Source organism: Heterocephalus glaber, unplaced genomic scaffold, assembly GCF_053883595.1.
Source record: "Heterocephalus glaber isolate CG9 unplaced genomic scaffold, H.glaber_assembly_v1.0 deba00001481, whole genome shotgun sequence".
NCBI lineage: Eukaryota > Metazoa > Chordata > Mammalia > Rodentia > Bathyergidae > Heterocephalus > Heterocephalus glaber.
Genome location: NW_028258317.1, coordinates 46,246,818 through 46,269,475, shown reverse-complemented (window position 1 = coordinate 46,269,475; position 22,658 = coordinate 46,246,818). Strand labels below are relative to the sequence as shown.

At 38.9% G+C, this 22,658-nt stretch overlaps 1 protein-coding gene and 1 non-coding gene across 7 annotated transcripts in view; both read left to right on the top strand.

Moving 5' to 3' along the window:
• Positions 1-22,658, top strand: part of Jak2 (Janus kinase 2) — a 182,013-nt gene that overhangs the window by 77,243 nt on the left and 82,112 nt on the right. For 2 of the 6 annotated variants that reach the window (XM_087183475.1, XM_087183478.1), the window contains exon 2: positions 16,337-16,585. In XM_087183475.1, the coding sequence (XP_087039601.1) occupies positions 16,360-16,585 (226 nt within the window). In that variant the 5' untranslated portion in view covers positions 16,337-16,359. Of the gene's footprint in view, positions 1-1,176; positions 2,147-2,445; positions 2,572-12,169; positions 12,304-16,336; positions 16,586-22,658 lie in introns of those variants that run through there. The other 4 variants (XM_087183477.1, XM_087183476.1, XM_013069696.3 and 1 more) reach the window with 4 other exon arrangements.
• On the top strand, positions 7,213-7,315 carry LOC147825931 (U6 spliceosomal RNA). The gene has a single exon (XR_015440182.1). It is a non-coding gene; the product is annotated as a U6 spliceosomal RNA (small nuclear RNA).

Sequence of the window (22,658 nt, the reverse complement as noted above, 5' to 3'; positions counted from 1 at the left end):
ATTGTTTCAGAGTTCTAAAACTCACTTTTCCCATTCAGAACAGTTCCATGGTTCTGATGTTTTTAACCATGACAATAAGGCCTCCTTCAGCACTTCTTTGTGTGAATTTGTGTTCTAGCTTTTACCCAAGTAACTGTTTATTTGGAAAATGGAACTCCTATGGTGGTTGCTATTAATAGCCTTAATATTCTAAGCAACTTTAGATCTGCCACTGAGTCACTCTCCTATTTCTAATTTTTTAAAAAAGATGACCCTCCATCATATATAACAGCCACTGAAATGCAAAAGTCCCACGAAGCCCTCGGTATTAAGAGAAAACTGCCATTACTTACTTTAAATGAGTCAGTGTGTATTTCAATCATTTTCTAGCCTGCTATCATTTGCTCAAAAAGCCTTTGCACTGGATCTTATGTAAGAAAAAAAATGGAGCTGCTTTGGTGAATTTCATTTAAAGAAACTATTAAATACAGGGTTAATCTGAATAGCAGCATCATTTGTGGTAAATAGGACCTATAAATTCATTACCTCAATTCAGGTTGATAAAACTGAGTCTGGTCCCAGGGAACTTCTTTGTGTTCACCTCTTACCACTGCCTCCTCCTTTACTGTCCTCCAGCCACAGTGACTTCTTTCCTCGCCCTTGATCTTGCCAAACACATTTACTTTTCTGAGGACTTCGTGTTAGTCCCTTTATCCGTGACTCTTCCCTGATGGTCACAGGACTGACTCACTCGAATCCTTCAGATCCCTGCTGAAATGTCACTCTAGGAAGTCGTTCTTGGCCAACTCGAAATAACACCTCCCCTCACCTTCTACTCCTTCACTTTGCATTATTTTTCTGGGTGGCAGTCACATATTCAGCATATTATTTATTTTAAAGCATATTTATCCCTTCTTTGAGAATACAAGCTCCAGGAGGGAAAGGAGAATGCACGTTGTCATTCCCTGGTATCCTTGCAAGATTATAGCCTGGTAACTAGTAGGTGATCAGTAAATATATGAATGAATGAGTGAGGCTCTTTGGGACACTGCAAGCCGTTTCTCTTCCTTTGCTGGGTGCCTCATTCCACCTTCCCCCTTTCAGCAAAGGTGGCTGGCTGGTCTCAGGCTCTCGAGATTGCGCATGTGTGCCTGTTATCCCACTCCACAGTCCCACTTCGCCTCAGCCTACTGCCCCGGGCTAGGGAAGGGCAGGTCTGCAGTACCCGGAAAGTGGAAGCGAAAGCAGAGAGGGGATAGCACGAACGGGAAGGGAAAGTCTATGCGGAGGCACATCGGTCTCCTCCTGAGCCAGCTTGCGCACAGCTTGGCCTTCCCGGCCCGGCTGACTCATTCCCAGCCGCCTCCACGGCGGGCGGCCCCACACGCCCATCTGGGGAGTGCCAAAACCAGCCCGGACACCGAGCCCCTGCCGGGCCCTAGTGCTCAGCGAGCCGCTGCCACCTCGGCTCCCTCGCTCGCTCACGCCCGGGGCTGCCCCGGGAATCTCCACGCGTGTCGCCACTTGCCGGGAGGCCGCGCCGAGGGGTACCCTCGGGGCCAGAGGCCGGCGCACGCGCAGTCGGGGATGCGTCATCTCCCGCCCCGCCCTGCTCCGCGGCGCTTCGACCGGAGGCCGACGCCGAGGCGGGTCTGACGCTGGCTGGCTGGGCTTTCGAGCCAGTGTCGTCTGTGGCATTGAGGAGACCGTGTGGCCCCGGAGAGGGTGGAGACAACGGCGGTGACGGGCTTCCCGGCCGCCCGAAGTGGGAGTGGTGTGGGCTGCAGGAAGCCGAGAGGAAGAGGAGCAGAAGCGGGTAGCAGCGGCCGCCGCTAACGGCCTCGGCAGCCCTGACAGGCTGGGCGGGCGCCGGCGGTCTCGGGAGTTCGCGCCGCGCGCCGGTCCCTCGCGCCCCTGGGCCGCGTCCTGCGGCGCTTGTCGGGGCGGACTGCTGCGGCAGCGCGGGGACAGGCCTGGTCTTCGCCTCCGAGGGATGTGAGTGGGAGCTGAGCCCGCGCGGGAGGGCCCTCGAGGGCCCAGCCTGGCGGACGCTCGGACCCGTGCCTGGTCTGGGGGCTTTCGCAGACCTTGGCTTGCCGGAGGGATAGTGGAGGCGCGACCCCTTCGGGCTCCAGGGCGCTCCCTCACCACGGTGTCCTTGCAGCCGGTAGGTGTTGGCGCTGCCTGGCCTCTGGATGGAGGGCAGCAATTGTGTCTCTAACCCCTTCTCACCTCTTGACCTCTGCCTTCTCCTGCCAGTGGCAGTAAACTTCTCAGCTAGAAAAGCTTCCTCTTTAAGACAAAACCCAGAACTCAGTGTTTTGCTGTTAATATTTGCATCCATGCTTATAATTTCTCCTCCTCCCCCTTACTTACCCCTCTTTAAAATTTTCTAGACAACAGGTTAGAAAAGAGCATCTGTTTCCCCTGGATTTCTGAGGTAGTAACGGCTGCTTCTATTTTTAGGTTTACAGAAGCAGGCAACAGGAACAAGATGTGAATTATTTCTTTTCTGCAGAAAAAGAGGCCCTTCCTCCAGCTCCCGCTTTGGTGGGTATGCGATCCTGGCTGCTTTGTATTACTGCAGAAAAGGTGAGGGTGTCAAAAGCTGTGAGTATGTGTGTAGGAAGAGGTTGGTTGTCTGTGTGGACAGGCAGGGTTCCTTGTTGCTTACACTGAAACTAGCACTGCCGAACTTTTAAAGTTGCTGTGGGACAGTAATTTTGGGTCTTTATTGTTGCTCTTAGATCCTTTAAGGAGCATTTCGGTTTGGTTTTACAACTAGCAAGGCCTTGCAAACATTTCCCCTAACTCTTCCTTCTCAAGCAGCCAGAGGTTCTTAATTTTTCAAAGAAAGATATTTCTATGTAATTAAAAAAAAAAAAAAAACACCTTTGAGCTGTTTTTGCTGGGGTTTCTGTTGCCACGTCGAATGTTTCCTGGATGGTTTTATCTGCCTAAGCTGGCCGTGTCGGTTGAATTTACCCAGTTTGCCTTCCAGTAGTTATTAATCTGTCAGGGAAGCTACTTTTCTCTGAATGAAAGGATAGGAGCAGCTGAGTATGTCAGAGAGGGGAGGAGGAAATGTGGAGATGAAAAACAAAAGTGGGAATAAGGGAAATGATGATTACTTTTGGTTTCATAATACGTTTGTACAAGTGGGTTGTTAGGCTACTGCAAATATTCTGATACAATCCCCAGCAGATTTGAAAATGAATACTCAACTTTTGGCCCCTCTTCCCCCATCTGCTTCATCTTTTACCACCTCAAGTGAAAATTCTTGCTTGTAGGTGCACTTATCTGTTGGAGTGTAACATACTGGGAAATTGGATGTGTCCAACACTTGCCATTATAATACATGTATTCACCTGTAGAGGAAAGCTGCAGTACTTCCCAGCTAGTATTTAATTCTTATTTTTGCTCTAATTAAATGTCTTTCGTTTGGAGCTTATAGCATGTTTTAGAAACTGGTTAAGAAATACTGTAGTTTCTTTCAATTTAGTGATTTAAGACAGGTATCTCAGGTACATATCTTTACTTCACCTGGCGATTCTTGAAAGATGGGATGCTTTTGAGGCAAAATAGGAAAGCTCTTTGGCTTTGGAGTTAGATCTGGGTTTTTTTTGTACTGGGGATTTTAACTTGTGATGTTGCGCTTGCGAGGCAGGCAGCAGAACCACTGAGCTAAATCCCCGGCCCTAGATCTGGGTTTGAATCATGGTGTCCTTGCCCCTTAACAGTTGTATTATTAAAGTCTTTTCGAGCTTCTTATAAGATTGTAGTGAGGATTGAATAAAATACTTGCAGAGTAGTAAATTGCTCAGCTGCTATAGAAGTTTTGGCTAAGCTTTGTGTGGTGGCACATGCTTGCAGTCCCAGCTGCTTAAGAGGCTGAGGAGGCAGAATCATTTGAACCTACAAATTCAAGACGAGCCTGGGGAACATAGTGAGACTCTGTCTTAAAAAACAACAACAAAGTCTTGGGTACTATAAAAGGTAGGCTGGCAAAGGAGATTCAGAGGAAGTTAGAATGACAGTGCATAAGGTGTTCTACCAGTGACCAGTAGTTCTCTTTAGTATAAGAAGAAAAAGGACTCTCAGATCTTGAACTAGCTAAGGGGTTTTATAGCCTCTGCATGGTTAGGCTTGACTTACTATCTCTGACCCCCTTTGCACTGCCCCTTTCTACTATTGTGCTGCCCTCTTGTGGTTGACTGTACTAGGATCTTTCTTGTGCTTCTTCCTTGTTAAATTGTCCCTTTTAACGCCCTTTCTTTCATTCCCAAAGATATGAAAGGGGCCTAAGGTCCTCAGAAAAACAGTGAACTTACAGTGGAACTATTAGTTTAAGGTAGTCCTTGGTTTCAGCGTTAGAAACCTACATTGCTTTTTACAATATTGTAACTTTGTAAAGGGATATATTCAGAGGTTAATCTGTTGCAAAGCAAGTGTTTGCTGCTTGAAAGTCAGTGTGGAACAGGAAATGATGGTGTGGTAGTGTCTAATTTGATTCCAAGTTTTGAGAAGTTGTAGAGTGCCCAACAGACACTAAATTGTAAAGATATTAATACTTACTAAATTGTTTGAACCTACTTGCTTATTTTTTTTTTTGACCTGAAAAATTTACTGAAGAACTTAATAAATGAAGATAGTTTGGGAACTTCTGAGCTAGCGTTTTATTGCTTTTTCTGTAGAATTATTAATACAGAGCTAGTGCCAGCTGATCATGGTTTAATGTATTTCCTCTTAATTAATATTAATATAACTTCTGCTCAGTTCTTTTACTTTAAAGGGAATGCTGTTATTTGTCATTTCCTATTGTTTGGTAATCGTCTTCTGCTACTATTTCTTTCTTTCTTTTTTTTGGTACCGGTGATCAAATGTGGGACCTTTCTCTTGCGAGGCAGGCAGCAGAACCCTGGCCTGCTACTCCTTTCCTTTTCCTTTTCCTTTTCCTTTTCCTTTTCCTTTTCCTTTTCCTTTTTATTCTTTTCTTTTCTACCGGGGATCAAACCCAGGACCTAGTGCTTGCAAGGCAGGCATGGTGCCACTGAGCTAAATCCCTGGCCCTTCTGCTACTATTTCTGATCAACTGCTTAAGCTCAATGTGCCCTCAAAGGAAATCATCATTATGTAAGCCTGCCATAGTTTGGATTTTGAATGTTCCTCAAAGGTCAATGTGTTAAAGAGTTGACCACCAAGGCTGTGGCATGATTGGGAGATTGTGGAACTTTTAGAAAATAGGGCCTAGTGGAGGGAAGTTAGCTCTTTGGGGGCCTTCAAAGGGGATATTGGGACCTGGCCCCTCTTTTCTCTGTTTCCTAGCTGCCGTCAAGGTAAACAGGCTTCCTCTACTACATGCTTCCATCCACCATGTACTGTATCACTATAGGCCCAAAGCAACAGGGCCAAACAACCGTGGATTGAAATCTCTCCCTTGGGCCAAAATAAACTTCCTCATTTTAAGTTAATCAGGTATTTTATCATGGTAACAGGAAGCTGATTAATACAATTTCTTAACTTTCTAGTTGGTCATGTAGGCTTTAAAGAAGCATTTTATTTTATTTTGTTTTTTGAGATAAGATCTTGTTATGTAGTTCAGGTTGGCCTTGAACTCACTATGTAGCCCAGACTGACCTTGAATTTGGGCAATCCTCCTGCCTCAGCCTGCTGAGTGCTGGGCTTATAGATGTGCACCACTACACCCAGTTTAAACATTGTCTTTAAATCTCTTTTATTTACCTTTTATAATAACCCACCCAACTTGTTCAGAAAATTTTTTTCCTCATATCTCTTTTCCCCTTTACTGATTGAATCCCAAGATTTGATTCTTGAGCCTAAAATATTAAAAGTCAGATCATCTTCTTAGAATCTAATGTCTCTTCCTTCTATTTATCCTCAATAGAGATATCACTATAATACTTTTTATTGAGCCATTTGTGTCTGTTTTTCACCTATTTAACTCTCTTCCTGGCTTTCAAAATACTCTTCTATAACAATGTCTACCCTATTCAGTCTTTTGTCTAAGGAGCCTTAGCAAGTATTTTCTGCTGTAGACTTGCAGTTTGGTTTATGCTTATTCTGTCCTTTAACATTGATTCATGTTCTCCATCCTTCTTCTGCCCAGTCCACTTGTACACCTTAGTTCACTGTTTACTTGATATGAATCAACTGAGTAGTGTCCCAGTGTCCTAATCCAGGAAAATGATGAGAGTTGTAGTACTTTCTCCATAGGGTTGTAGTGAGAATTAAAAATGAATTAATATATTAAAAATTTTCATGCCTAGCACAGTAAGATCTTAAAATGTTAGCTACTATATTACAGTTACTTGTCACTATTATTGTTACTGCTACTGTAAATACTCTGAGTTAAAATTCCACCTCATTTGTGAAACTCTTTCTCACTATATTAGTTTTTTTTCTTTATTTCTATAGCTTAGTCTTAGAACATCTTCACGATTTATATGCTATGTTTTGGTTGTTTGATAGTTATTTTCCTAGTGTTAGCCATATCTTTTCAAGTTGTATACTTTGAGAAACAGTACCTTAGGTAAGAAAAAACACACAGTGTGGAGCACACATAAACAATATTCAATAAATATGTTGTTTACATATTAAAAGAGAACTTTAGTCATCAAATATTTATTAATGCCTGCAACATAAAAGGTATTTTGCCGTGTCCCAAAGACATACAGAGAAATATAAAATATGTTCTTTTCTGTGAGGACTTAGTATAATTGGGGATATAAGATAAATAGTTAAATTTATAGGTTTTGAGAGCGCTTAGAGTTAGTTGAGGTGAGCAGAGAAGGCTCTAAAGAGGTACAATTAAAACTAGGCAGATTTGGTTTTACATGAGGAAGAAATTTGTATAGGAGGTAATCAAAGCAAAGTGTGCATGAGATGTTCAGAGAACAGTACCTAGAATAACTGGATTGAAATAAAGGTTTGTGTGAGAGAGTGGTAACAGATCAGGTTAAAAATGTAGAGTGGTATTAGATTATGGAGGCTTTATGTGATAGGATGAGAAGAAATACTTTATTCCATAGGTAATGGAGAAACTTTTAAGTTTTAAATTGGGAAAGAGCTTTCTAAAATAAATATTTTAGGAAGATTGAAGTGGGGCCAGTGATAGGTATAATATGAATTGTAAAATGAAAATAATCTATGCCTGAAGAATTGGATTTAGTGAAAATAGGTCAGATTGGAGAGATGTCACAAAACTTGATCATGGTGCTTGCTTTTGCATCACATATATTGAAATTAGAATGATACAGGATTAGCATGGCTGCAGTGCAAGGATGATGTGCAAATTTGTGAACTGTTCCATATTTTTAAATGAATACCTAGAGCAATTTCTCATTGTATCCAGGTGGTTGTGTCAAGTCTTTACTCTTCATATTCAGGATTTTTCTTGCTGAAAGCTGGGAGGTATTGCGCAGGCTTGTACCCAAATGGCCAAATATTTATGAAATACTTATATTGGTTTGAAGATACTATAAGTCACCATGGGAAAAAGATGTATCAAAATAAATGGAAGGCAGTATATGGCACTAAGTTAAATAAATTGTTTAAAAGAACTTAAAAAAGACTTTATCATGGGCTAGATAAGAAGAGAGATTGGGAAGAGAGGAGTAATTTAAGACGATTTTGAAGTTTTGTTTTTTTTTTTGGTACCAGGGATTGAACTTGGGACCTTGTGTTTGTGAGGCAGGTGATGGCACCACTGAGCTAAATCCCTGGCCCTGATTTTGAAGTTTTGATCCTCAGTGACAGGAAATCAAAGGGTTTTGAAATTATATGACATTTCAGAACATCTGGGCCAGTCCATACATTTTGTGCTTTAGGAATCTTGAGACCCAAAGAGATTTTAAAAATGTATTCAGTGTTACTCAGCTAATTAGTGACAGAGAAAGAACTAGATTTTGGTTAATAGTAATACTAACAAAAATATGTATATAGTAATTGGTTGAGAGGCTATAGATGGTTGAGCCTATGTTGTGGATATGTTGAATTTGAAGTGATGGTGGCATAGGCAATGAAATTTATAGCTGGAGAGTAAGACCTCTGACTATCACTATGGAGAAGTTAAGGTTGGCACTATTGTACTTAGAAGAGTGTGGGCCTGAGATTAAGCCTTGGGAATTGCCCATAATTAGAGAGTGAGTAAAAGAGAAAATGATGAAAAAGACCAAAGGAGTTATAGTTAGAAGGAGAGAGACGAGCGAGTGGGTAGGTAAAAGTGAGAGTGATGTTGATCATTGTTGATTTCTATCAAGAAATGAGAAATAATTAGAGCTGACAAAATATCTAAAAATGTACTAGTATTTTTAAATATGAAATGTAAAAAAGCAGAAAGAAGAAGAAAATTGCTTATAGTTTTCCATGCAGAAATAACCACTGATAATATTTTGTTCTCTCTAGTTTAACTAAAGAACTTTGAACTTGATAATTGGGGATCAGTGGAGACTTCTATCCAAAGCTCTCCATTACTGGGATGTTGTAGTCAGGGTTGGCAAAGGAATAGATTTAATACAGGACACATAATTTATACGATTATTTTTTTAATATTCACTTAAAAAGTCAAATGCAGAGGAGTACAAGAGATCTGTCCACACATTAGAGACCTGAAGAATCCAGCAAGGGCCTGGATCCCTCAGCAGTGTCCCGCACTAGTCCAGCTAAAGGCCTAGAGCCCAAGGCAATGTCCTCCCTGGGTCCAGCCAGAGGTCTAAAGCCCATGGCAATATCTTGTGCAAGTCCATATTGAGGAAGGCCCAAAGGCCAGTGGTGAAAGGTAGAAAGCCTGTGCCGGCAGGGGTTGAGGGGAAGGATTTGTACCACCAGGCTGAGGGATCTGCACCTGGAGCCAGGAAGTAAAGCTCAAGGCGAAAACCAGAGCTCCCCTGACTAGAACAGCAGCCATTCCCAGTGACAGCAAGGACCTGAGCTCCTCTGAAGATGAGAACAGCCAAGTTTGCATCAGAAAAACCAGCTGCAGCAAGCTTTTCCACAAAAATCAACAGCCAGTGATCTTCCCCTCCAGTCTAAGTAAAATGTAAAGTATTAAGTTTGCAAATGGAAAGAGAATTCTTGGTGGATAACATAAAAAACTGAGAGTAGAGTAATTAAAGAGTGATCAGGTTAGGATTGGAAAGAATGAAAGGAAACATCTATTTTTTTTTTCTTTTTGGTACTGGGACTTGAACTCAGGACCTTGCGCTTTCGAGGCAGGCGGCAGAACCACTGAGCTAAATCCCTGGCCCTAGAAACATCTATTTTTGAAGCTGGTACAGTATAGCTAGCTACAAGAAGTGAACTAGTTTGGAAATGTCAGTCTATAGGCTATTTGTTTGTTCTAATGCTTATTTTGATCTTCCCAAGGATATTCTCCTGCTTGCCTTTTTGGTGTTAGTCTTTGGTAATTGGAATTTATTACTTACTAAATGATTTTAGTTTAATAAATTTTGATTATGAATTATTATTCTACTAGGTAATATATATATATATTTTTGGCACCGGGGATCAAACTCGGGTCCTTGGGTTTGCGCAGCAGGCAGCAAAACCACTGAGCTAAATCCCTGGCCCCTTAGGTAATGTTTTGAAGTGCACTGTTTCATAAATCAGGCATTCAAGGACTGACCCTGCTATCTATATGGTAGGTGATTTTGGAGCAATTCATTTAATCATTGAGTCTTATTTTTTCCCTGTTTGAAAAATGAGGATGTGGACTAAGTCTTTTCATAATACTTTTATTTTGGTACCAGGGATCGAACTCATGGCCTTATGCTTATGAGGCAGGCATGCTGTCACTGAGCTAAATCCTCGGCCCTTTTTTTCATAATACTTTTAAAAGGTGGTATCATATGGCCAAACATATTTAAAGTTTGAAAAGAAAATGGCTTACTAATGTTTATAACAAAAGCCAGCATTCCCCTAACCCCATCTTCCATCTCTTGATTTCTATTTTCCAGGCAACCACTTTCAACTCATAACAATGTCTTCTGGTTCTTATCTTCATATTTCTAAGGAACATAATTCACCATCAAGAGACCCTCTTGCCCTTTATGCTCTTCTCTTTACCCCTTTACATGAATGAATTGTTCAGTGTTCTATTGAAGGACTCTTTGTCCAGTATCTATTACATTCTCAATTTTTTATTTCTACTAAATCACTTTCATCAAATATATTCTGATTGTTATTACTGTATAACAGAATCACCTATGATCTTAGTAATATAAAACAACTACTTTTCTTTTTAAAAATTAGATTTACAGATCTTGTAGGTCAGTAATTCAAATAGGGCACACCATTGCTCTACAATGTTTAGGACCTCAGCTGGGAAGATGTTTAAGCTAGGGGTGTTTGGAAGTTAGGGGACTAAAATCATCTGGTGATGCCTTTACTCGTGCAACAGGCGGTTGATGATGGTTGTCCACTGGGATCTCAGCTGGGCTGTTAACTAGAACATGGACATATGGCCTAGACATCCTTAGAACATGGCCTCAGGGTAGTTGGCTTTCTTACATAGTGAGTTGAGATATACTGTACAAGCAAGTGTCTCAGTGTATCTCAGCATAAATCTTTTATGATTTAGTTTTGGCAGTTACACAGTGTAATTTTAGCCACATTCTACTGTTTAAAACTGTGTCCAGGGCTGAGGATTTAGCTCAGTGGTTCTGCCGCCTGCCTCGAAAGCACAAGGACCTAAATTCGATCCCCAGTACCAAAAAAAAAAAAAGTGTGTCCAAAGCCTGTCCAGATTCAAGAAGGAAGGGAGTTAGACTGTACTTATTAATAGGGAATGGCAAGGTCACATTGTGGAAGAAAAACACGGAATAGGAGATATTATAAAGGTCATCTCTGGACAATCTTATTAGTACAGTTTGCTCTTTTGCCATATTTCACATCCCTGTCACATCTAAAATATCCTAAACCCTCAAAGATCCCTAATTTACCTACCATCTTGTCATTAATTCAGAATCCAGTATCTCATCTAAATTAGATCCAGGTACAAGCTGGATCTAGTGGCACCTGCCTGTAATCTTAGCACTCTAGGAAGCTGAGATAGGAAGATTGCAAGTTTGAACCCAGCCTGGGAAATTTAGTGATTTAGCAAGATCTTGGCTCAAAATAATACATTTGAAAAGGGCTGGGGATGTAGTTCAGGGTGAAAGCCCTGGATTAGGTCCCCAGTACTACATAAGTAAGTAAGATCCAGGTACAGATGAGGTTTCTTGGTTAGTTTCTCGGGTATGGTTCTTTTTGAGTTGAAAACCTGTGAAGAGACAATTTATATGATTTCCAAATACTTAACATGTAAGATTTAAGGGGCACAGGTTAACTGCAGTAAACATTCTCATTCAAAAGGAGAGACAAATGAGGCCCACAGTATTCTATAGCAGTTCTGAAGCCCCATTGAGCACATGTTGCCAGTTCCTAGGTTAATCTCAAGCCTGTTTCCTCAAAGTTGTTCACTAAAGTGGACTATAGTTTCTTCTGGTCTTTGTTTTACCTTCTGAATCATTTTTTTTTTTTGAGAAGTGAGTTGTATTTGTAATAATAACCTGAGGTTTCTCCCTGCCTGTAGTGGTTCAGGGTCCAAAAGTCTCCTTTTACTTTACATATGATAGTCCCACTTATTCGAGGAAGATATATTACAAGACCCCAGTGGATGCTAAACCTGCAGATTGCACTGAATCTATATATATTATGTTTTTTCCTATATATATTGTGTTTTTAACATGTGTGCATTTCTTTCCATGTTTTTCAGGCCTTTCTTCCTGTAAATAATGTTCTTTTTTTCATTGTCTAAATTCTATTTTTCTTTTAATGTATAGCGCATCTTCTAATTATTATTGTGTAAAATGTCTAAAACTTTACTTTCTTTTATTTATTTATTTATTTTTACTTTGTTTTAAATGATTGGGATCACTCTTTTGTCACTTCTGTAGCCCTTAAATTACTTATTTGGTACCTAGATTATGCATTAGCTGACCAAGAATTGAAGATTTTTTTTTTTTAAATGAGAGGAATATCTGAGCTTTAATTTATTTTATTATAGAAGTAAGAAAAGTAAGATTCGTTTGTTATATGACTAGTTTGCAGTATGAATGGATTAAAAATCAGTTTTGGGTCCCTTGAATCTCAGTTTAGTATCTTTTCCAATCTTTTTTTTTTTTTATACCAGGGATCGAACTCAGGACCTTGCGCTTGCGAGGCAGTCGGTGGAACCTCTGAGCTAAATCCCCAGCCCTCCAGTCTTTTACATTATTTCTTCATGGATACCTTCCTGACAAGTTATGTCTCTTAGAATTACAAATTGTAAGAGTACATTTTGATAATGTTAACTTCTAAACATTTCATATTTGAGCTTCTGTTTTTCCATTATATATGCACATGATGTAGTAGCACCTGCCTGTAATCTTGAATTGAAATTTACTATAATTAATATTTAATCTTCATTTATTCAACAAATTCCATGTGTCAGATATTGTTCTAGGTACTAAGAGTGCGGTTTCCCACCTTTTGGAAAGTTTCAATATAGTAATACAAGAAAACCAATGAGCAAAAGAATAATCTAATGTATGGTGGGAAAAAATCAGAATAATGACTGCTTGGGTGGAAGAGGCAGTGGTTGGTGAAGGAACATGAGAATACTTTCTGGGATAATGATAATTTCTATAGGGCTTTGGATCACTCAGGTGCAGTATATAGGTACATACTGTCCTTCAGTACTCTTAAGATTTGTACATTTCATTTGTATAAGGAGTCTAGGGTGTTAACTTTTACTTGCAGCCATTGTTTCCCCTAAATAGGTTGTCAAGAGGGTACCCTCCTGCCAAATGTTGCCTGGTGCTATAGCTTTGGATAAGTTGCAGGTTTAGATAGAAGAGATGATGCAGATTTTTAAATACCAAGATGAAGCCAATCACATTCAGCTTTGTGATTGGATCTGCACTGTGTATAATATCTCTTTAGGGGAGAAATTTTAACTTGTTATTGAGAATATTAATGGAGTCCAAGGCCGAAGAGAGGCCTCACTTTGGGAATTCTAACCACAAAAATCAAATGGAAAACATGTTAGTAAAAAGCAGAATGGAATTTATTCAGTATAGTCATGCTGAAAAAACAGGAGGTGACCAAGTATCCTCACCCCTATCATTAAAAGCACTGACAAGGGTCTCAGGATTATGTAGAGAAAGAACTGGAGAAGGGACCAGAAAAAACACTGTTAAGCTGTTGTCGTCAACTGGTTAATTATTATCTCAGGTCTCATTCTGTGAGGTCCTGCTGTTTCTGGGGAAGTATTCTCACTGGAGGAGGCCATCCAGGTCCCATCATAAGATGATTACTCCTGATTAGGAGGGAGCCTTGGTTGCTGTCATGAGGTCATCACTCCCACTTAGTGTGGCAGTGCCATCGTGGATATGCCTACAAAGACTCTGTTCTTGGAACCTCGAAAATATCTTTTTTTATATTAAAACTTTTTTTTTCATTAATCTTATCAGTACATTTTAGGTATACATAATGATTGCATTCATCATTGGAAATTTGTACTTGTACGTGATATATCTTGGTTTTTGTTTTTTCTTATTCCCCTTTCTTGCCTTCCACCCTCCATCCCTCCCTATTTATAAAAGCTGTGTTTCTGTGTTTTCCATCTTTTATCATTTTTTTTTCCTTTTCCCCACCCCCTTCCTTAGCTCCCTGTCCCCTTTGAACCTTTTCTTCCTATTTCACAGTATCAATTATGCGTTTTGGTCCTCATTTATACTTTCAGTTTCTCACACCAGAGAAACAATTGGGTATTTACACATGTGTGTCCTATTTATTTAACTTAAGAGTATGGTCTCAAGGTCCATCCATTTAGTTATAAATATTTCTAGTTTCTCATTCTTTATGGTGGAGTAGCACTCCATTTTATTAAAAAATCACCTCTTTATCAAGTCATCAGTTGATGGGCATTTGGTTAGTTTCCAAGATTTAGCTATTACAAACTGGACTGCTGTAAACATGGGCATGTGTATATTGCTGTGGTATGAGGCTTTTAATTCTTTTGGAAAGATACCCAGCAGGGGAATAGCTGGGTCAAATGGGACCTCTAATCCTAATTTTTTGAGGAATCTCCACACTGATTTTCACAGTGGTTGCACCAGTCTACCCTCCTACCAACAGTGAAGAAGGGTTCCTTTTTCTCCACAACCCTGCCAGCATTTGTTATGATTGATTTTCTGATACCAGCCATTCTTTTTGGAGTGAGGTGAAATCTCAGAATTGTTTTCATTTGCATCTCTTGAATGACCAGTGATGTTGAACATTTTTTCATATGTTTATTTGCCATTTTTACTTCTTTGAGAAATGTCTGTTCATTTCAGATGCCCATTTTTGGATTGGGTCTTTAAATTTGAGAGGTCTGATTTTTTTAAGTTCTTTATAGATTCTAGATAGTAGACATTTGTCTCAGGAACAGCAGGTAAAAATTTTTTTCCCACATTGTGGGTCATCTCTTCATGCTGTTGGTGGTTTCTCTTGCAGTGCAGAAGCTTTTTAATAAGATGAGATCCCACTTGTTGATTCTCTATGCTAGTTCCCCATGCAACTGAGGTTTTGTTCATAAAGTCTTTTCCTGTGCCAGTGTCTTCAAGAGTTCTACTTAACCTATCTTCCAGCAAGTTTAATGTTTCTGTTTTAATATTTAAATCTTTGATCCATTTTGATTTTAGTTTAGTGCATGGTGAAAGATATGGGTCTAGTTTTAATCTTCGGCAAGTTGAAACCCAGTTTTTTTCAGCACCATTTATTAAAGAGGCTCTCTTTCCTCCAGTGGAGGTCTTTGGCTCCTTTGTCAAAGATAAGGTGGCTGAATGTGTCTGGAGTTGTTTCTGCATCTTCTAATCTGTTCCACTGATCCTCATGTCTGTTTCTTTGCCACTACCATGCTATTTTTATCACAGTAGCTTTGTAGTATAGTTTCAAGTTGGGGATTGTGATGCCTGCCTTGTCTTTGTTGCCTAGAATTGCTGTTGCTATTCTAGGTCTCTTCTGGCTCCAAATGAATTTTTGGATTGTTTTCTCTAGTTCTGTGAAATATGCTATTGGAATTTCAATCAGGATTGCAGTGAATCTGTTGTAGCAGTTTGGAAGTATAGCCATTTTCACTATATTGGGAACCTTGAAAATATCTTAGCTGTTTTTGTTTTGGTGTCTTCAGACTCAGAGAGAGATGAGAGAGGTTAGGTAAATTTAGCGCTAATCAACTTTTTTAGACAGAAGCTCCTTAAGTGATTAACCTGTGTACATGAAGCGCTGAGCAGAAAACTGACCAGAGTTTAAGTAGTAAAGGACACAAATACAAAATGAAGGCAGAGATGCTAAGCTTTTATTTTTTCAATTGCCTATTAGGCATTTGTAGGCCCCACTAAAGAGTTATTGGTTTTAGCAAAAACAGCCTCTGAGTCCCTATTATAAAACCTAGTTCTTTATATGGGTAGTCAGGTAGGCGAAGTTGAGGCAGTCACAAATTGTTAGAAAAGGAAAGCTGACCACACAGTGTGTTTTGGGGTTGTGGGGAGGTGAAGAATGATGAAATAAGACTGCAAACCAAATTTAAAAATACACTGAAGAGATCTAGTGCAAAGAAAGATGAATGGTTCTGGTAAAAAAATTAGAGGGTGTGACAGAAAGCTAATGTTTTTTTTTGGTACTAAGGATCGAACTTGGGACCTTGTGCTTGGGAGGCCAGCAGCGGAACCACTGAGCTAAATCCCTGGCCCAGAAAGCTAACTTTTGAATGCATAGTTGCTGAGAATTTCTTGGAATAGGAAAACATAAAATCTTTAAACTTTGGGTGAAAAGTATATTACAGGGCTGGGGAATGGCCTTCCTTTTCTATTCATTTTAATCTAATCCAAGACCTTGTGCTTGAGCAGCAGGCAGTGAAACCACTGAGCTAAATCCCTGGCCCAAATTTAACCTTGTTTGATAAAGCTTACTAGAGTATTCCAGTTTGAAATATTATTTTTCCCCTTAGACACTACTGAGCAGTTGTCAGAGTAATTCATTTGTTGAGTAATCATTTTTCTTCATGAGATTTCTTATTGTTTTCTGTAATAGGTTTTAATGTTTGTTTTATATTATATATTTATATTATGATTTCTCAGTTAGGTTTTTAGCTGGATGGAGTTTTATGATTGTCCACTGGAAGTTTATAATCTGATTTTTTGCACTGTGCTCTATACAAACTAGTACACAATATTTACTCAGTTAATAGCTTTGACAGAGTTACTTCCGTCAAGAAGACTCTGAATATTTTGGGTAACTTATCAACTTGTAACTTTACTGTTTTCTCTCATAGGCCAATGTTCTGAAAAAGACTGCATGGGAATGGCTTGCCTTATGATGACAGAAATGGAAGCAACATCCACATCTCCTAAACATCAGAATGGTGATATTCCTGGAAATGCTAATTCTGTGAAGCAACTAGATTCAGTCCTTCAAGTGTTTCTTTACCATTCCCTTGGGAAAGCTGAGGGAGATTATCTGAAGTTTCCAACTGGAGAGTATGTTGCAGAAGAAATTTGTGTTGCTGCTTCTAAAGCGTGTGGTAAATATTAAAAATCAGTACTTTTCTTTTTTATTAATAGATCATTTGATTATGCTCCTCTAATATCATGTGCGTATGTAATGTGTTATTATGACTGGCAGGGTTTTCACATGCATAAAAAATGACAACAGCACTACAGTAAAAGTTAGGGTGACTGTGCGTTGGGCTGGATATCAAGACAAATTGAAACTTATAAATGTTTGCTGAGAACTTTTTATAAGACCATATAAGGTGACTAAAGAATTCTATCACGGGATGTCTCCTAAGTTAATCATAAAACTACGCCCTGAATACAGCATGGAAACAAAGTGTTGGAATATGTCCTTGATTTAAAATCTTGATTAAATATTTTATAGATGTGTGTGACAAATTGTTTTTTTCTAGCTGAGGATTTCTATTAATCTGTCTTCATATATATACTTTTCTTGTTTCTTTGATTTATTTTTAAATTGTTTTTACTCATGAGACCTGATTATCTCTTTTTTTCCCCTTAAATTCTTTTATTGGTACATTTTAGGTATACAATACCTTTACACTTATCATTGGGTACTTGTACCTGTACATGATGTATCTTGGTTCTTATTTTTTACCCATTCCTTGTCCTCCCTCTACTCCCTCCACCCTTCACTATTTACAAAGGCTTTGTTTCCATTTTTTCCTTTTCTCATAATTTTTCCTTTCCCTTCTTTCCTTTCCCCTTCCCCTCCCACTTCCCCTATCCCTTTAGACCTTTTCTTCCTATTTCAAATTAACAATTCATTTTAATCATTATTTACACTTTCAGTTTCTCACACCAGAGGAACTATTTGGTATTTACACATATGTGTCCTATTTATTTCACTTAAGAGTATGGCCTCAATATGCATCCATTTAGCTATAAATGTCTCTAGTTTGTCATTCGTTATGGCTCAGTAGTACTCCATTTTATAAAAAACCCCACATCTTCTTTATCCAGTTTCCAGTTGATGGGCACTTGAGCTGCTTCCAGGATTTAGCTATTACAGACTGTGCCACTATAAACATGGGTGCACATATATTGCTGTGGTATGATCTTTTTTTTTTTTTGGTACTGGAGATTGCACTCAGGACCTTGTGCTTTCAAGACAGACAGCGGCAACACTGAGCTAAATCCCTGGTGCAATTCTTTTAATTCTTTTGGGGAGATATCCAGCAGGGGAATAGCTGGGTCAAATGGGACTTCTGTCCTAGCTCTTTGAGGTATCTCCATACTGATTTCCACAGTGGTTGGAACAGTCTGCACTCCCACCAGTAATGGAGAAGAGTTCCTTTCTCCTCAAAACCACACCAACGTTTGTTATTTCTTGATTTTTTGATAGCAGCCATTCTTTGTGGGGTGAGGTGAAATCTCAGTGTTGTTTTCATCTGCATCTCTCAAATGACCAGTGATGTTGAACATTTTTTCATATGTTTATTTGCTGCTTTTACTTCTTTGTCTGAGAAATGTCTGTTCATTTCAGATGCCCATTTTTGAATTGGGTCTTTGAATTTCAGGGGTCTGATTTTTTTAAGTTCTTTGTATATTCTAGATAGTAGTCCTTTGTCTGAGGTACAGCTGCTAAAAATTTTTTTCCCACATTGTAGGTTGTCTCTTAGCTCTGTTGGTGGTTTCTTTTGCAGTGAAGAAGCTTTTTAATAAGATGAGATCCCAGTTGCTGATGCTTTGTGCTAGTTCCCATGCTACTGAGGTTTTGTTGATAAAGTCTTTTCCTGTGCCAACGTCTTCAAGAGTTCTGCCTAACTTATTTTCCAGCAAGTTTAGTGTTTCTGTTTTAATGTTACATCTTTAATCCACTTTGATCTTAGTTTAATGCATGGTGATAGATATGGGTTTAGTTCTAATCTTTGGCAGGTTGAAATCCAGTTTTTCCAACACCATTTATTAAAGACGCTATCTTTCCTCCAGTGAGGGTGGTTGGCTCCTTTGTCAAAGATAGGGTGGCTGAGTATGTCTGGAGTTGTTTCTGCACCTTCTAATTTATTCACCGATCCTCAGGTCTGTTTCTTTGTCAGTACCATGCTGTTTTTATCACAGTAGCTTTGTAGTATAGTTTCAAGTTGGGGATTGTGATACCCCCTGCTGTGTCTCTGTTGCCTAGAATTGCTTTTGCTATTCTAGCTCTCTTCTGGTTCCAAATGAATTTTTGGGTTGTTTTCTCTAGTTCTGTGAAGTGTATTGTTGGAATTTCAATTGGCATTGCATTAAATCTATTTAGCAGTTTTAGAAGTATGGCCATTTTCAGTATATTGGTTCTTTCTACCCAGGAACAAGGGGTGTCTTTCCATTTTCTTGTATCCTCTTTGATCTCTTTTTTCAGAGTGCTGTAGTTTTCAGTGTAGAGGTCTTTTGCTTCCTTTGTTAGATTGATTCCTAGATATTTCATTTTTTTGGATGCTGTTGTAAAAGGAATTGTTTCCCTAATTTCTCTCTCAATGAGTGTGTTATTTGTGTACAAGAAGGCTATTGTGTTTTGAGTGTTGACCTTGTATCCAGCTACTCTACTGAATCTGTCAATTAAGTCTAGAAGTCTTTTGGTGAAGTTTTTTGGGTCTTCTATGTAAAGTATCATATCGTCAGCAAATACTGACAGTTTCACTTCTTCCTTTCCCATCTCTATTCCTTGTATTTCTTTCTCTTTTCTAATTACTGTGGCTAATGTTTCCAGAATTATATTGAACAGGAGTGGTGATAGTGAGCATCCTTGTCTTGTTCCTGATTTTAGCGTGAAAGTTTTCAGGTTTTGACCATTTAGTATGATGTTGGCTGTTGGTTTTATAGATAACCTTAGTCAGGTTGAGATAAAGACCTTCTATTCCAATTTTCTGTAGCTTTTTTTTTTATCATGAATGGGTGTTGGATTTTGTCGAATGCTTTTTCTGCATCTATTGAGATCATCATATGGGTTTTGTCCTTGGCTCTGTTAATATAGTATATTACATTTATTGAATTACATATGTTGAACCATCCTTGCATCCCTGGGATAAATCTGACTTGGTCAGGGCATATAATTTTCTTGATGACCCTCTGTATTCTGTTTGCCAGTGTCTTGTTGAGGATTTTTGAATCTATGTTCATTAGGGAGATTGGTCTGTAGTTCTCTTTTTGGGTTGGGTCTTTCCCTGGTTTTGGAATCAAAGTAACACTTGCTCCTAGGAATGAGTTTGGAAGTATTGCTTCCCTTTCAATTTCCTTGATGAGTTTAAAGAGGAATGACGATAGTTATTCTCTAAATGTCTTGTAGCAATTCAGCAGTGAACCCATCAGGACCTGGGCTTTTCTTGGTTGGTAAATTTTTAATTACGTTTTCAATTTCACTCTTGTAATTGGGGTGTTTAGAATTTTTGTATCTTCTCCATTTAACTTTGGCAATTCGTATGTATCTAAGAATCTGTCCATTTTTTTCTGTGTTTTCCATATTATTGGCGTATAGGTTCTCAAGGTAGGTATTGATGATCCTCTGGATTTCTGCTGGATCTGTTGTGATTTCACCTATTTTGTTCTTAATTGCATGGATTTGAGCCTTTTCTTTCCTTTTTTTGATAAGGCTGGCTAAAGGTTTATTGATTTTATTTATTCTTTTGAAAAACCAACTCTTTCATTCATTTATTTTTTCTATCATTCTCTTAGTCTCCATTGCATGGATTTCTGCTCTGATCTTTATAATTTCCACTCTTTTATGAGCTTTGGATTTGTCATGCTCTTCTTTTTCTAGAAGCTTGAGGTTCAGCATTAGGTTGTTTATTTGAGCATTCTCTGTTTTCTTAATACAGGCATTCACTGCTATAAATTTCCCTCATAGAATTGCTTTCATTGTGTCCCATAGATTCCTGTATGTTGTACTTGCATTATCATTTACATGTAGAAATTGTCTAATTTCTTCTTTAATTTCCTCTCTGATCTATTGTTTGTTCAGGAGAATGTTATTCAATTTCCATGTGTTTGTGGGGGTTTTGCGGTTTCTTGTGCTATTGATCTCCAATATTATTGCACTGTGGTCTGACAATATACAGGGGTTAACATTTATTTAAACATGTCCTGTGAGCTAGCATGTGGTCTGTTTTGGAGAATGACCTGTGTGCAGCTGAAAAGAATGTGTATTCTGATTTTGTGGTGTGGAACACTCTGTAAACATCTATTAAGTCCATTTGTTCAGTAGCTTGTTTCAGTTCTAGAATTTCATTGTTGATTTTTTTTCTAGATGATCTATCTCTTTGTGATAGTGGGGTATTGAGGTCCCCCACTACAATTGTATTAGTGCTTATTTGGCTTTTCGTGTCCATTAATATTTGTTTTGTATAGTTGGGAGCATTCGTATTTGACAATATTTATGACTGTCATCTCTTCCTCTTGGAATGTTCCCTTCACAAGGATGTAATGACCATCTTTGTCTCTCTTAATTAGTTTTGGTTTGAAATCTACTTTGTCTGCAAATAAGATTGCTACCCCTGCTTTCTTCTGGGTTCCTGTGGTGTGGAGAACTGTTTTCTTTTTACTTTCAGTCTATGAATTTCTTTTTGATTTAGGTGTGTTTCTTGTATACAGCATATTGTTGGATTTTACTTCTTAATCCATTCTGCAGGTCTGTTTATTTTGATTGGTGAATTGAGGCCATTAACATTGATAGTTATAATTGATAGATATTGACTCATCCTTGCCATGAAGTTTTACTGTTGTTGGCTCTTTTATTTTTTATTTTTCCCCTTTTCCCTTTAGTTTCTTGCCTTCCCTGGTGGCTTCGCTCTGTTGGGCTGTATGGAGTTGTGACTTCATTGTCTTTTTCTAGGATATTGTTTAGAATTGTTTGGAGTGGTGGTTTGGTGTTCATGAAATTTCTCAGGAGTTCTTTGTTGTGGAAGTATCTAATTTCCCCATCAATTTTGAAAGATAATTTTGCAGGATACAACAGTCTAGGTTAGAAGTTATTTTCTTTTAGGGCTTGAAATACTTGACTCCAGGCTCTCCTTGACTTGAGGTTTTGTGTTGAAATATCTGCTGTAATTCTGATAGGCTTTCCTTTATAGGTGATTTGTTTCTTTTCTCTAACTGCCTATAGGTTTTTGTTCTTTTGTTGGGTTTCTGGGATCTTAATTATTATGTTTCTAGGTGTAGATTTTTTTTGATCATGTCTAATTGGAGTTCCTCTACCTATGTTGGGAAGTTTTCTACTATTATTTCTGTGAACAGTTTTTTAATGTCAATTGTATTTTCTCCTGTTTTTTCTTGGACTCCTATCAGTCTTACGTTAGTCTTCTTTGCATCATCTAGCAGCTGCTGGATTGATTTCTCGTGGTCCCTTACTATTTTGAGGAAATGTCTGTTTTCATGGTCCTTAACCACAATCCTGTCTTCTGTATCTGATATTCTATCTTCAGATGCCCTCAATCTGCTCTGCATGCTTTCAGTGGAGTTTTTAATCTCCTGAATATCTGTTTGAATCTGTTTCATGGATTCCATTTCTTTCTTATGTTGGGCGATCATGGTTTCTATTTCTTTCTTATGCTGGGCATTCATGGCTTCCAGCATTTTCTGAATGAATCTATTTTTTTATTTGTTTCTATTCTAGAGCCTCTAATTATGTTTTTCACTCTACTCACCATCTCTGTAGTTATCTGGGAGATTATTTGTGCTTTGAATTTTTCTAGAGCCTCATTCATCTGTTTTGTCACTTCCTGTGCTATCAGTTCAGGGTGTCCAGGTGGTTGATTATCAGACTTTTCCATCTCGCTTTCCCCAGAAATTTCCTTTTGTTGGGTGGAAGCCTGGGTTTGTGACTTGCTTAAATGTCTTTTCATTTTTGTTTTTGGTGCTGTCAGTTATAAGTCAGTGATTCCCAGTAAGCCAGTCACTGGCCCCTGAGATTCAGACAGACTTTTGGCCGCAAGTCCCAAATTGAGCTCCCCGTCCTCCCACAGGGGAGAACTCTGCAAGGCTCTACTACAGGTTCCAGCTGTCTTTCCCCTGAAAATAGTCCAGGATCAAATGGGAGGTGATGGTCCCTCCAACTTATCGAGTACGGTGGTCTGGTGTGCCTATATTGCAAAGATTCTCTTCACT